The sequence below is a fragment of the Mustela nivalis genome (assembly GCF_964662115.1).
Source record: "Mustela nivalis genome assembly, chromosome: 2".
Classification (NCBI taxonomy): domain Eukaryota; kingdom Metazoa; phylum Chordata; class Mammalia; order Carnivora; family Mustelidae; genus Mustela; species Mustela nivalis.
Genome location: NC_139021.1, coordinates 16,102,098 through 16,117,805, shown reverse-complemented (window position 1 = coordinate 16,117,805; position 15,708 = coordinate 16,102,098). Strand labels below are relative to the sequence as shown.

The 15,708-nt window shown below is 40.5% G+C and overlaps 1 protein-coding gene across 1 annotated transcript in view; it reads left to right on the top strand.

Annotated features, from left to right (window-relative positions):
• The window catches only part of FER1L6 (fer-1 like family member 6), a 160,588-nt gene that overhangs the window by 76,198 nt on the left and 68,682 nt on the right, over window positions 1-15,708 (top strand). The window contains exons 16-17 of the mRNA XM_082721744.1: window positions 9,423-9,513; window positions 13,680-13,799. Of these exons, the coding sequence (XP_082577870.1) occupies window positions 9,423-9,513; window positions 13,680-13,799 (211 nt within the window). The remainder of the gene's footprint in view (window positions 1-9,422; window positions 9,514-13,679; window positions 13,800-15,708) is intronic.

The following is a 15,708-nucleotide window of genomic DNA, read 5'->3' as shown; positions in this document are numbered from 1 at the left end:
ATTTATTTGACAGAGATCACAAGTAGGCAGAAAGGCAGGCAGAGAGAGGGGGGAGGGAGGCTCCCTGAGATCATGACCTGAGCCAAAGGCAGAGGCTTTAACCCACTGAGCCACCGAGGCACCCCAAGTAGAGTTTTTTTTTTTTTTTTAACTTTTTATTTTTTATGAACATATATTTTTATCCCCAGGGGTACAGGTCTGTGAATCACCAGGTTTACACACTTCACAGCACTCACCAAAGCACATACCCTCCCCAATGTCCATAATCCCACCCCCTTCTCCCAAACCCCCTCCCCCCAGCAACCCTCAGTTTGTTTTGTGAGATTAAGAGTCACTTATGGTTTGTCTCCCTCCCAATCCCATCTTGTTTCATTTATTCTTCTCCTACCCACTTAAGCCTCCATGTTGCATCACCACTTCCTCATATCAGGGAGATCATATGATAGTTGTCTTTCTCTGCTTGACTTATTTCGCTAAGCATGATACGCTCTAGTTCCATCCATGTTGTCGCAAATGGCAAGACTTCATTTCTTTTGATGGCTGCATAGTATTCCATTGTGTATATATACCACATCTTCTTGATCCATTCATCTGTGGATGGACATCTACGTTCTTTCCATAGTTTGGCTACTGTGGACATTGCTGCTATAAACATTCGGGTGCATGTGCCCCTTTGGATCACGACGTTTGTATCTTTAGGGTAAATACCCAATAGTGCAATTGCTGGGTCATAGGGCAGTTCTATTTTCAACATTCTGAGGAACCTCCATGCTGTTTTCCAGAGTGGCTGCACCAGCTTGCATTCCCACCAACAGTGTAGGAGGGTTCCCCTTTCTCCACATCCTCGCCAGCATCTGTCATTTCCTGACTTGTTGATTTTAGCCATTCTGACTGGTGTGAGGTGATATCTCATTGTGGTTTTGATTTGTATTTCCCTGATGCCGAGTGATATGGAGCACTTTTTCATGTGTCTGTTGGCCATCTGGATGTCTTCTTTGCAGAAATGTCTGTTCATGTCCTCTGCCCATTTCTTGATTGGGTTATTTGTTCTTTGGGTGTTGAGTTTACTAAGTTCTTTATAGATTCTGGACACTAGTCCTTTATCTGATATGTCGTTTGCAAATATCTTCTCCCATTCTGTCAGTTGTCTTTTGATTTTGTTAACTGTTTCCTTTGCTGTGCAAAAGCTTTTGATCTTGATGAAATCCCAATAGTTCATTTTTTCCCTTGCTTCCCTTGCCTTTTGCGTTGTTCCTAGGAAGATGTTGCTGCGGCAGAGGTCGAAGAGGTTGCTGCCTGTGTTCTCCTCAAGGATTTTGATGGATTCCTTTCGCACATTGAGGTCCTTCATCCATTTTGAGTCTATTTTTGTGTGTGGTGTAAGGAAATGGTCCAATTTCATTTTTCTACATGTGGCTGTCCAATTTTCCCAGCACCATTTATTGAAGAGGCTGTCTTTTTTCCATTGGACATTCTTTCCTGCTTTGTCGAAGATGAGTTGACCATAGATTTGAGGGTCTATTTCTGGGCTCTCTATTCTGTTCCATTGATCTATGGGTCTGTTTTTGTGCCAGTACCATGCTGTCTTGATGATGACAGCTTTGTAATAGAGCTTGAAGTCCGGAATTGTGATGCCACCAACGTTGGCTTTCTTTTTCAATATCTCTTTGGCTATTCGAGGTCTTTTCTGGTTCCATATAAATTTTAGCATTATTTGTTCCATTTCTTTGAAAAAGATGGATGGTACTTTGATAGGAATTGCATTAAATGTGTAGATTGCTTTAGGTAGCATAGACATTTTCACAATATTTATTCTTCCAATCCAGGAGCATGGAACATTTTTCCATTTCTTTGTGTCTTCCTCAATTTCTTTCATGAGTACTTTATAGTTTTCTGAGTATAGATTCTGTGTCTCTTTGGTTAGGTTTATTCCTAGGTATCTTATGGTTTTGGATGCAATTGTAAATGGGATTGACTCCTTAATATCTCTTTCTTCTGTCTTGCTGTTGGTGTAGAGAAATGCAACTGATTTCTGTGCATTGATTTTATATCCTGACACTTTACTGAATTCCTGTATAAGTTCTAGCAGTTTTGGAGTGGAGTCTTTTGGGTTTTCCACATATAGTATCATATCATCTGCGAAGAGTGATAATTTGACTTCTTCTTTGCCGATTTGGATGCCTTTAATTTCCTTTTGTTGTCTGATTGCTGAGGCTAGGACCTCTAGTACTATGTTGAATAGCAGTGGTGATAATGGACATCCCTGCCGTGTTCCTGACCTTAGTGGAAAAGCTTTCAGTTTTTCTCCATTGAAAATGATATTTGCGGTGGGTTTTTCATAGATGGCTTTGATGATATTGAGGTATGTGCCCTCTATCCCTACACTTTGAAGAGTTTTGATCAGGAAGGGATGCTGTACTTTGTCAAATGCTTTTTCAGCATCTATTGAAAGTATCATATGGTTCTTGTTCTTTCTTTTATTGATGTGTTGTATCACATTGACTGATTTGCGGATGTTGAACCAACCTTGCAGCCCTGGAATAAATCCCACTTGGTCGTGGTGAATAATCCTTTTAATGTACTGTTGAATCCTATTGGCTAGTATTTTGTTGAGTATTTTCGCATCTGTGTTCATCAAGGATATCGGTCTATAGCTCTCTTTTTTGGTGGGATCCTTGTCTGGTTTTGGGATCAAGGTGATGCTGGCCTCATAAAATGAGTTTGGAAGTTTTCCTTCCATTTCTATTTTTTGGAACAGTTTCAGGAGAATAGGAATTAGTTCTTCTTTAAATGTTTGGTAGAATTCCCCCGGGAAGCCATCTGGCCCTGGGCTTTTGTTTGTTTGGAGATTTTTAATGACTGTTTCAATCTCCTTACTGGTTATGGGTCTGTTCAGGCTTTCTATTTCTTCCTGGTTCAGTTGTGGTAGTTTATATGTTTCTAGGAATGCATCCATTTCTTCCAGATTGTCAAATTTATTGCCGTAGAGTTGCTCATAGTATGTTCTTATAATAGTTTGTATTTCTTTGGTGTTAGTTGTGATCTCTCCTCTTTCATTCATGATTTTATTTATTTGGGTCCTTTCTCTTTTCTTTTTGATAAGTCGGGCCAGGGGTTTATCAATTTTATTAATTCTTTCAAAGAACCAGCTCCTACTTTCGTTGATTTTTTCTATTGTTTTTTTTGGTTTCTATTTCATTGATTTCTGCTCTGATCTTTATGATTTCTCTTCTCCTGCTGGGCTTAGGGTTTCTTTCTTGTTCTTTCTCCAGCTCCTTTAGGTGTAGGGTTAGGTTGTGTACCTGAGACCTTTCTTGTTTCTTGAGAAAGGCTTGTACCGCTATATATTTTCCTCTCAGGACTGCCTTTATTGTGTCCCACAGATTTTGAACTGTTGTATTTTCATTATCATTTGTTTCCATGATTTTTTTCAATTCTTCTTTAATTTCTCGGTTGACCCATTCATTCTTTAGAAGGATACTGTTTAGTCTCCATGTATTTGGGTTCTTTCCAAACTTCCTTTTGTGGTTGAGTTCTAGCTTTAGAGCATTGTGGTCTGAAAATATGCAGGGAATGATCCCAATCTTTTGATACCAGTTGAGTCCTGATTTAGGACCGAGGATGTGATCTATTCTGGAGAATGTTCCATGTGCACTAGAGAAGAATGTGTATTCTGTTGCTTTGGGATGAAATATTCTGAATATATCTGTGATGTCCATCTGGTCCAGTGTGTCGTTTAAGGCCTTTATTTCCTTGCTGATCTTTTGCTTGGATGATCTGTCCATTTCAGTGAGGGGAGTGTTAAAGTCCCCTACTATTATTGTATTGTTGTTGATGTGTTTCTTTGATTTTGTTATTAATTGGTTTATATAGTTGGCTGCTCCCACGTTGGGGGCATAAATATTTAAAATTGTTAAATCTTCTTGTTGGACAGACCCTTTGAGTATGATATAGTGTCCTTCCTCATCTCTTATTATAGTCTTTGGCTTAAAATCTAATTGATCTGATATAAGGATTGCCACTCCTGCTTTCTTCTGATGTCCATTAGCATGGTAAATTCTTTTCCACCCCCTCACTTTAAATCTGGAGGTGTCTTCGGGCTTAAAATGAGTTTCTTGGAGGCAACATATAGATGGGTTTTGTTTTTTTATCCATTCTGATACCCTGTGTCTTTTGACAGGGGCATTTAGCCCATTCACATTCAGGGTAACTATTGAGAGATATGAATTTAGTGCCATTGTATTGCCTGTAAGGTGACTATTATTGTATATGGTCTCTGTTCCTTTCTAATCTACCACTTGTAGGCTCTCTCTTTGCTTAGAGGACCCCTTTCAATATTTCCTGTAGAGCTGGTTTGGTATTTGCAAATTCTTTCAGTTGTTGTTTGTCCTGGAAGCTTTTAATCTCTCCTTCTATTTTCAATGATAGCCTAGCTGGATATAGTATTCTGGGCTGCATGTTTTTCTCGTTTAGTGCTCTAAAAATATCATGCCAGCTCTTTCTGGCCTGCCAGGTCTCTGTGGATAAGTCAGCTGCCAATCTAATATTTTTACCATTGTATGTTACAGACTTCTTTTCCCGGGCTGCTTTCAGGATTTTCTCTTTGTCACTGAGACTTGTAAATTTTACTATTAGGTGACGGGGTGTGGGCCTATTCTTATTGATTTTGAGGGGCGTTCTCTGAACCTCCTGAATTTTGATGCTCGTTCCCTTTGCCATATTGGGGAAATTCTCCCCAATAATTCTCTCCAGTATACCTTCTGCTCCCCTCTCTCTTTCTTCTTCTTCTGGAATCCCAATTATTCTAATGTTGTTTCGTCTTATGGTGTCACTTAATTCTCGAATTCTCCCCTCGTGGTCCAGTAGCTGTTTGTCCCTCTTTTGCTCAGCTTCTTTATTCTCTGTCATTTGGTCTTCTATATCACTAATTCTTTCTTCTGCCTCATTTATCCTAGCAGTTAGAGCCTCCATTTTTGATTGCACCTCATTAATAGCTTTTTTGATTTCAACTTGGTTAGATTTTAGTTCTTTTATTTCTCCAGAAAGGGCTTTTATATCTCTCGAGAGGGTTTCTCTAATATCTTCCATGCCTTTTTCGAGCCCGGCTAGAACCTTGAGAATTGTCATTCTGAACTCTAGATCTGACATATTACCGATGTCTGTATTGATTAGGTCCCTAGCCTTCGGTACTGCCTCTTGTTCTTTTTTTTGCGTTGAATTTTTACGTCTTGTCATTTTGGCCAGATAAGAGTAAATGAAGGGGCAAGTAAAATACTAAAAGGGTGGCAACAACCCCAGAAAAATATGCTTTAACTAAATTAGAAGAGATCCAAAATCGTGAGTGGGGAGAAAGGGGATAAAAAGAGGTTCAAAAAGAAAGAAAGAAAAAAAAAAAGAAAAGAAAAAAAAAATTTTTTTTTTAAAAAAGAAAACACCTGAGAAAAATGTAAAAAAGAAAAAATATATATATTAGATAAACTAGTAAAAAATCGTTAAAAAAGAAAAAGGTAACAGTTAAAAAAAAAATTTTTTACCCGAAGGCGAGAAGAAAAAGAAAAAAAAAAAATGAAAAAGAAAAAATTAAATTAACTGCAAGACTAAAAAAAAATCACAGGAAAAAAGCCATGAGTTCCGTGCTTGGCTTTCTCCTCCTCTGGAATTCTGCTGCTCTCCTTGGTATTGAAACCGCACTCCTTGGTAGGTGAACTTGGTCTCGGCTGGATTTCTTGTTGATCTTCTGGGGGAGGGGCCTGTTGTAGTGATTCTCACGTGTCTTTGCCCCAGGTGGAATTACACCTCCCTTACCCGGGGCGGGGTGAGTAATCCGCTCGGGTTCGCTTTCAGGAGCTTTTGTTCCCTGAGCGCTTTCCGTAGAGTTCCGGAGGGCGGGAATACAAATGGCGGCCTCCTGGTCTCCAGCCCGGAGGAGCCGAGAGCCCAGGGCCCCACTCCTCAGTGCGCCCTCAGAGAACAGCGCCCAGTTATTCCCGTCTGCCTGACCTCCGGCCGCGCTCCGAGGTCACCGAGCCTGCGATCGGTTCAAGGTAACACCGAGCTGTGAGCTTACTGTCGGCTCTGTTTCTGTAGCCGGCTTTCCCGTTCCAATACCCGCAAGCTCTGCGACACTCAGACACCCCCGATCCTTCTGTGACCCTGCGGGACCTGAGGCCACGCTGACCCCGCGTGGGCTTCGCCCCGGTTTAGCCTCTGGAGCGATGTCCCTCAGCGGAACAGACTTTTAAAAGTCCTGATTTCGTGCGCGGTTGCTCCGCCGCTTGCCGGGAGCCGGCCCCTCCCCCCGGGGTCTATCTTCCCGTCGCTTTGGATTCACTTCTCCGCCGGTCCTACCTTTCAGAAAGCGGTTGTTTTTCTGTTTCCAGAATTGCTGTTCTTCTTCTCTTCGGTCTGCTGATGGATTTTCAGGTGTTTGCAATCTTTAGATAAGCTATCTAGCTGATCTCCGGCTAGCTGAAGCAGTCTCAGCTTGCTACTTCTCCGCCATCTTGACTCCTCCCTAGAGTTTTTTTTATATAACATAATAAGCACCATTTAAGGTCTCTGATTCCAGGTAGCAAACAATATAATAAAATATTTAAAAATAGAGTATATTAGTTGCTTATTATGGAGTAACAAATGATTCTCCAATTTAGTTGCTAGAGTTTTGATGATCTCAGTTTGTATGGGTCAGGAGTCCAGGTGTGGCTTGGCCAGATCCTTTGCCAAGAGCCCTCAGACACAATGGTCAAGGCATTGAGGGAGGCTGCAGTTATCTTGAGGCTTCAGTGGGCAGGATTCATGGCCAAGACCACTCACGTGGTTATTTGTGGAACTCAGTTCTTCATGGGCTTTTGGATTGAGGACTTTCAGTTCCTTGCTGGCTCTTGGTTGGAAGCCAGACTCAATTCCTTACCATGTGGGCTACCTCTCATGACATGGTGGCTGACTTCATCAGAGTGACCAAGCTAGAAGAGTCATAGAGAACATTCCAGCAAGATGGAGGTCATGGTCTACTTAATCTCATCTTGGAAGTGGTATCCTATCACTCTTGACATACTCTACTATGAGCAAGTCCCTACGTCCAGTGCTCATTCAAAGGGAGGGAATTGCTCATTGGCAAGAAGAAACAGAAGAAGATTACTGGGAGCCATTGTAGGGGCTGCCTATCACATAAGGAAGCAACCTGGGCTAACACTTGAATTTAATTGGCTCCAGACTTGAACAGAAAAGAGAATTTATAATAATGGAAGCAATGTAGAAAGGGCAGAGATTTATTTGATGGAAGGCAAAACTTAGTAGATAGGGGGTGGCTAAGTTGTTAGATTCTGATGTTCTGCTTTGTAAGCTCTCTTTCCTAATCTCTCAGTTACCCCACATTTTTACATTAAAAAAGGGAAGCAAATAAAAATATATATATATTTATTTCTGTCTTTCTTTTTCATTTCTCATTATAGAAGCAGTATGTTTTGGTGCTACTCCTGCTGTGAGCTAACTGCCACCTGAATTCTCTTTAAGCATCTTTGAAAAGCTCCATGATCTCATATTTTTAGAAATAAAAATATTTTTTTGGGCAAATTATAGCTCAATAATTTTCTATATTGGAGGTTACTTGGGGTGATAATCATTCCCCTTTCTCTTCAAGTTACAACCAACTAAAAACATATTTAAGATGGTCAGAGCTCAGAATGTTAGTTTTATATTTGGTAAACTTGGATTTGAGAAAACAGCGTGGACCTTAGGTCAAGGTGGACTTCTGCCCGCCCCCTGCCCCCGGCACACATTCATGGTTAAGCAGCTGAACCTTAAGGTCCTCCTTCCCCCCACCCCACCCTGCCGAGAAGAGACAGGCCACTTGTCATGTGAAGGTGAGAAGGCTGTCCATAGGCCACAGCAGGCTGGGTTTGAAAGATGAAGAATGAACAGGAACAGGAACCATGGTCATTTACTCTGATTCTGATGAGGAAAGCACTGATTTTTCATCCTGTGAGAAAGGGAGAGAGAACTCAGAAGTGTCTACCATGTCCCCTTGAGCTAGTCCATCCTGGGACTGCAATGGATTGTCTATGTGGCTCTCAGAAAGATAAATATGTGATAACAAGTTGCCTTCCTCAAAGCAGAATCTTTTTTATTCTTTTTAAAAATTAAGAGAAAATGTAACTTGACTACTATATCCACAGAGAATTTCTGGTGAGGTTTCTAAGTGCATTGAGGTCAGCCCTCATAGGAGGTGTATTATCTTAGACCTCCCCTTCTATTTCCGTGTTTCCTTTTGTTTCTCCTTGATTTTCTAAATCACAGTATTATGTGCTCATCTTACAAAAAAAAAAAAGTGTAGAAATGTATAACAAAAAAGTGTTCTCAATTCTCTCTCCAAGCCCACTCTCCAGATACAAGTGTGATTTGTCCTCCTGGATTTTTTTCCCGTGTGTTTGCAAACCCACACATTCCTAAAAACACTCTATTTTTTTCAGAAATGTTGCACACTTTGCTCAGCAGGTTGCTTTTCCTCTCTACAACCCATCACTGGCATCTTTCTACAGTAGTACACAATAGTCCTCAATGTATCACATATTTAACTGGTCCCTGATATATTAGTTGTTTCTACTTATTTTCCTACTATAAACAATGCTAGGATAAGAATCACTGTGTGAACATTTTCCTGCAAGAATTTTTAGTTATATTTGAAAGACAGGATTCTAGTTTAATTTTTGGATCAAATTATACAAATTATACAGACATTTAAATTTTGACAAGTGCTATCAAATTGTCTCTTAAACATTATTAGAGAAGAGTGACTATTTCCTCCACCAACTTCGAACATTATCCAATTTTTAATAGGTGAAAATGGTATTGATTTTAATTTGCATTTGTTATCTCTAATGAGGGCAATATATTACTTCCCCAAGTTTTAAAGCCATTGTATTTCTCTTCAATTGTATTTATAACCTCTACCGTTTTCTTATTGAGCACATTTTTAACATCATCCCTTAAAATGTTACCACTTAGTCTTTCGTATAGTTTTTAACATGTGAGGATATATTCCAGTATTGAGTCTAAAATAGTCTTTACATGCAACTTTTTGTGAAACTCTTGGTGTGTGTTAAATGTGTAAGATGATGGAAAACTACATTATTTTGTGTTTGTTATGACCTTGGATAGCAATCATCATATATATGTATAAAAGAAAATAGGAAAACAAGCACTTATTCCCCCAAATTAATTTGGGGTCTGGGTATCATTTCCAGGCCTCACTTTGTCTCTTAGAAAAGTTAGCGCAGCATTGCTTAATTCTAAGTGAGAAATCTTTGGTCTGTGGCTTCATCAACTTTCCCATTGTATTGCAGAAAGCATTTCTGTAAATCTCTGGAATTGCATAAATGGATTTTCACTAAGTAGGTTTCAGAATTGTTATTCTTCTCCTACAGTACCTTTATCTCTGAAGCAGAGAAGAAACCCAAGATGTTGAACCAGACCACTTTAGATAAAAAACGACTTACGCTCTGCTGGCAGGAGCTGGTATGTGAAAATCTATTTATACTTTGAACAGAATTAAAACATGTGCTTTAAAAATAAACCTCACAGATGAGGCAGAGGTCATAGACCAGATGAGGATACGGTTCTAAAGGTTATACATTTTTGTGATGTAGAAGAATGAATGAGAGGGGAATATGTGGGCGAGTTGGAAAGGAGCTAGCATTTTCTGACCATTTATAAGAATGATTTAGAAGCCTACCAATCCTACAACATATTCTGATGGATTTCTCCCTTACCTATTTTCTTGACATCTGTATTTTGTCAAAGGCTATAGGCTCTTGGACTTGACCTTTTGCCTCACAAACTGAAAAACCAAAAATATAACTCTTCTCCCTGCTTCAGTTTCCTTCCATTAAGAATTGTGTGAGGAGTTGTAAGCATTCTTGACAACATGGCAGGAGTGCTGTGTCTGTAACAGTACATGTCTCATAGGTACTCAGTCCCTGTCACAGTCTGAGAAATTCCAGACCAACTCAGACCCTGGGTTATCTCACCTCGAAAATTTAGTTCCAGCAGTGGCACCGAGGGACGTTTTGAATGAGGCCGTGATAATTCTGCAAAGAAAAATTACTCAGGATTTGATGGTCAGGGACATTTATAAATTGTGAGTGGGTCCCAGAAAGATTAAATGATTTTTTAAAGGTCATAGCTAATTAATCGTAGTCCAGACACTTAAAACCCGTCTCTAAACTGGTTTCCCTTTCTTTCCAGAATGAAAGGTTTGTGTACTCCTCCTCTGGACTCCAAGGGAGGGCAGATTTTTACTCTATAGAAGATCTTTGTCCTACCCCATTTCTTCCTGAGCACCTCTGACAGCTCTTCCCTGTCTCTGCAGTGTCTGTCCACTACACATATTGCCCACAGAGCTCTATTTTCTTCTTAGCATCCAATAGTCCTTGGCCTGACCACAAGTGCACAAGTTTGATCTCTTGTAGTGGCTCACCTCTCCCTCCTCATCTCCGGGTCTCTGTTTCCACCTTCCCAGTGGACATGTCATCTGCTTGTCCCACAACACCTCCAACTCTTAAACCCATCCTATTAAACCCATCCTATTAAACCCATTTAAACCCACTAAACCTTGTCCCCATCCTGTATTAGCACCACCAGCCACGCTTGTTGCTCCAACCAGATGCCTGCACTCAACTTTGAATCCTTATCCCTAACCCTCAACAATCACTTCGGCTGTAGGCCCTATTGATTCCTCCCCTTAAAGACTCTGGAATGGGCTCCACTTCTTCATCCCCAGAATCGCAGCCTAAACTGACTTTCTTAGCACCCACTAGGCCCAGTCTATTGAAGTAGGCTTTCTTCAACCCATCTTCCATACCACAACCAGAATGGTCTTTCTAAAATACAAACCTGATTAGATCACCATTGCTCCAAAAATCACTGGCATTTGTCAATCCTTCATACCCTCCATCTGAAATTGGTTCCTCTGTCTGGACTGTCCTTTTTTCTTCTTTTTTTTCCCCTTTTCTTTCTTTTTTTAAGATTTTATTTATTTTATTTCTTAAATTCAATTAGCCAAGGTGTAGTACCAAGGTGTAGTTTTTTTTAAATTTAATTTTATTTTTTCAGTGTTCCAAGACTCACTGTTTATGCACCACACCCAGTGCTCCATGCATTACGTGCCCTCCTTAATACCCACCACCAGGCTTACCCATCTCCCCCTCCTCCTCCCCTCCAAAACCCTCAGTTTGTTTCTCAGAGTCCACATTCTCACGTGGTTCATCTCCCCCTCCAATTTCCCCCAGCTCACTTCTTCTCTCTAACTCCCAATGTCTTCTGTATTATTCCTTATGCTCTGCAAGTAAGTAAAACCATATGATAATTGGCTTTCTCTGCTTGACCTATTTCATTCAGCATAATCTCCTCCAGTCCCATCCATATTGATACAAAAGTTGGGTATTCATGCTTTCTGATGGAGGCATAATATTCCATTGTGTATATGGACCACATCTTCCTTCTCCATTCATCCGTTGAAGGGCATCTTGGCTCTTTCCACAGTTTGGCAATTGTGGCCATTGCGGCTATGAACATTGGGGTACAGATGGCCCTTCTTTTCAGTACATCTGTATCTTTGGGGTAAATACTCAGTAGTGCAATTGCAGGGTCATAGGGTAGCTCTATTTTTAATTTTTTGAGGAATCTCCACACTGTTTCCCAACATCATTAGTTTTTGATATAATGTTCAATGATTCATTAGTTGAGTATATCACCTAGTGCTCATCATATCACATGCCCTCTTTTTTTTTTTAATATAATTTTTTATTTTTTATAAACATATATTTTTATCCCCAGGGGTACAGGTCTGTGAATCACCAGTTTTACACACTTCACAGCACTCACCAAAACACATACCCTCCCCAATGTCCATAATCCCACCCCCTTCTCCCAAACCCCCTCCCCCCAGCAACCCTCAGTTTGTTTTGTGAGATTAAGAGTCACTTATGGTTTGTCTCCCTCCCAATCCCATCTTCTTTCATTTATTCTTCTCGTACCCACATGCCCTCTTTAATGCTCATCACCAGTTATCCCAACCCCCACCCACCTCCCTTTCCGCAACCATCAGTTTTTTTCCTGGAGTGAAGAGTCTCATGGTTTGTCTCACGTTCTGATTTCTTCTCATTCAGTTTCCACCCCCAACTCCTATTGTCCTCTGCATTATTCCTTATGTTCCACATATGAGTGAAAACATACGGTATCACCTGATGAATTCTGCTTGTTGTTTAAGTCTTAGCTCAAATGTCATGTCATCTGTAAAACCTAGCTCTGTCTCTTTCTGGTTCCCTGAAGTTTTGCACATACATTGCTTTCAGCTCACCAAATTGTCAAAGTCTCAGGGAAAGGAAGCCTGTGTCTTCTCCTGTCCTAGGCCTTGGCTCCTAGGACAGTACCTGGTCCGTAGCAGATATTCAGTCCTCCTGGTCAGCACGAACATGAGACTTCCTATGGCAGGCCCTGTGCTAGGTGCTAGGAACATAATAGAGCTATAAGGACTTGGTACTTGCCCCTGAGGAATGTATTGACTGACTTATTCATTCCACAAACATTTATTTAACACCTACTATATGCCGGGAACTCTGCAGGACACTGAGAATAAGTAAAAAAGAAGTAAGAACTAGCCAGAGGAGGTCCCTGTCCAGTGGAAGTTTATACTTTAGTGGAGTAGACAGAAGATAGAAATGTAAACAACAAATAAACAAAAATTATTACAGGTTATGATTATGAAGAAAACTTTGAAGGCCGCAGTGGTCAGGAGAACATGGGAATACATGAGGCAGTGGTGACATTTAAGCTGAGACCTGAGAAGGAACGAGTCATGCAGAGTCCAAGAAGGACATCTGAGCAGGAGGAAAGCCCCCCACACACTGGTCTTGAGGATGGACTGAGCATGGCATATTTTGGGCCCTCTTGAGGACCTGTGTGCTCGGGGCCAGTGTACGAAGCGATACAATGAGATGAACCAGAGAGTAGACCAGGCCCATTCATGCAGTGTCTCGGAAATCACAGGGCAGTGTTTAAGGGTTTCCTGAGCACAAAAATGCGGCTGAATGAATGAATTCAAATAAACATTTTTGGATGTTCCAAACGTTCACTTTGAGCTCCCTTTCTGCATTTCTCAAATAATGCCGGTTTGATCTGGAAGCATTCCTCCAAACCTCTGAAGAGGTAGTAAGAGCAGCGAGGAAGGATGTGGGTTCTGGACTCTGCTGGGGCTCTGCTTGGGCTTGGCCTCTCTGTACTGCATTCTTCTCCCTCCTCAGCGATGGTGCCCACCCTAGAAGGCTGCTGTGAGGAACAACAAGGATTAATTCCAGAGCTAGAGCTTTGCCTGACAGGGACTAAGAACTCAATGTATTTTAGTTACTTTTGTATGAGAGAGCCAGAACTCTGGGACCCTGACAGACCTCTGACTTTTCTGGGCCTTGGCTTCTCATCTGTCAAACAAAGGTGAGATGATACTTACTGCCTCCACATGCCTATGAAATTTTTATTAAACGGGCAGCATGCACACAGGCAGACCCTGAACTAGCCTTGTGCGTGGCTCAGTGTGGAACTTACAAGCACCTTCAGGATCCTCCAGCAACCGGTAGTACTTGTCCCAATTTCTAGAAAGATCTACATTGATTCTTGTCCTGTTTCAGGAAGCAATGGCCAAGGAGGCCAAGGGGATCATTCAGCAACAGAAGAAAAAGTTATCTCTTGATGAAATGATCCATGAAGCAGAAAACTTGGTGGAAAAACTCCGCTTCCTTGTCGATGAGGTAATCAACTTTAAAGGCAAACTTCCCTTGGGAGATTAGATCAACTGTATTCCTAGTGAGGTTTGAATATTTGATGAGGGTGAAGAGGGAGACCAGTACTTTCTCCCAAGCACTGCTGAGCTGAGCAGGCATGATTAGTTTAGGGATGAGAATGGAGAGTCTTAAATTAAGCCAAAAATGTACAGCTTCATTGATTTTTAAATGAAGCCCGGATATTCAGCAGAAATAAAAAACATGTTCCTTAATGGAATCAAGAAAATTCAAAATAAGTATGGGAACTTTGATAAGATTTCAACTCTAAGAGAATTTAAACTCATCTGCAGCAAAAGTCAAAACAGCATCTCATTTTTTTTTAATTTTTTATTTTTTATAAACATTTATTTTTATCCCCAGGGGTACAGGTCTGTGAATCACCAGGTTTACACACTTCACAGCACTCATTTTAAAGTTAGTTGTAATTAGTATCTTTTGTGACTTCTAGAATGATCTAAAAAGGTCCTCATATTTGCTTTGGTCAGATACCAGATTTTGTGTGGGAAGATTTCAAGGAATAGTACAGATCTACTGCTTCTGTCAATCTCAAAAGTTTTATTTCTTGTTGCAAAGCTTTCATTCCCTGAGGACAAAATAAGCAGTGAGAGAGGAAGTTATGTTAATAGATACAGGAATTTTATTAAGCACTCAGAAGTTTCAAACCAAGCATCAGGACTTTAGGTCTGTGACTTACTCACCTTCTGACTAGGAAAACCTCTTTGTTGATGTTTCTATTTCCATACCTGGAGAGAAGGGATGCCCTCTTTGGGAACAAATGACACCAGAGGATTATAGGGTTAGAAAGACAGAGCACCTGCTTTGAGCCCAAGAAAACCAAAACATAGTCTATAACAATGTACCTCCCTTTTGATTTGGTAACTATGCTGGCTCAGAAATGTGCATTTCAAACACTCATAACATAATGGGCCTGTTGGCAGGGAATTCTGCAATTCCTGTCTTGATTAGGTCAATTTTATTTATTTATTTATTTATTTATTTTTTTAAAGATTTTATTTATTTATTTGACAGAGAGAGATCACAAGCAGGCAGAGAGGCAGGCAGAGAGAGAGAGGAGGAAGCAGGCTCCCTGCTGAGCAGAGAGCCCGATGCTGGGCTCGATCCCAGGACCCTGGGATCATGACCTGAGCCGAAGGTAGCGGCTTAACCCACTGAGCCACCCAGGCGCCCCTGATTAGGTCAATTTTAAAGTAGAATTTTATGTGCTATTTAGTCGAGTTTCTCCTGAATAACCACCTAAAATGGAAGTGAGATACTTAGTAACCATATTATAGGTCAAAAGTTCCTTGTAGAATTGTTTTTCCTTCCTGATAAGTAAATAGAAAGACATTCAAAGACATGCATGGATTTTTTTTTCTTTTTCATTTGAATATTCTGGAATGTTACCTGACTGTTTTTTTTTTTTTTCTTTCTAAGTTTTTAATTTTTTATTTTTTATAAACATATATTTTTATCCCCAGGGGTACAGGTCTGTGAATCACCAGGTTTACACACTTCACAGCACTCACCAAAGCACATACCCTCCTGACTTTTAAGAGGACCAATGATTGAAAAACAATCTGAGGGGTTTGAAGTAGCGGGGGAGGGGGTGGGAGGTCAGGGTACCAGGTGGTGGGTATTATAGAGGGCACGGATTGCATGGAGCACTGGGTGTGGTGAAAAAATAATGATACTGTTATGCTGAAAATAAATAAGTGAAAAAAAAATTAAAAAAAAAAAAGAGGACCAATGATTGAGGATGAATCATTACGTGATTACAAAAAAGCAAAACCAAAGGGGAAGATATTTTGTTCCATAGATGGGAGATAAGTAGGCCACTAGAGATGCCACATTGTGGGTTCAACTTGCGTATACTTAA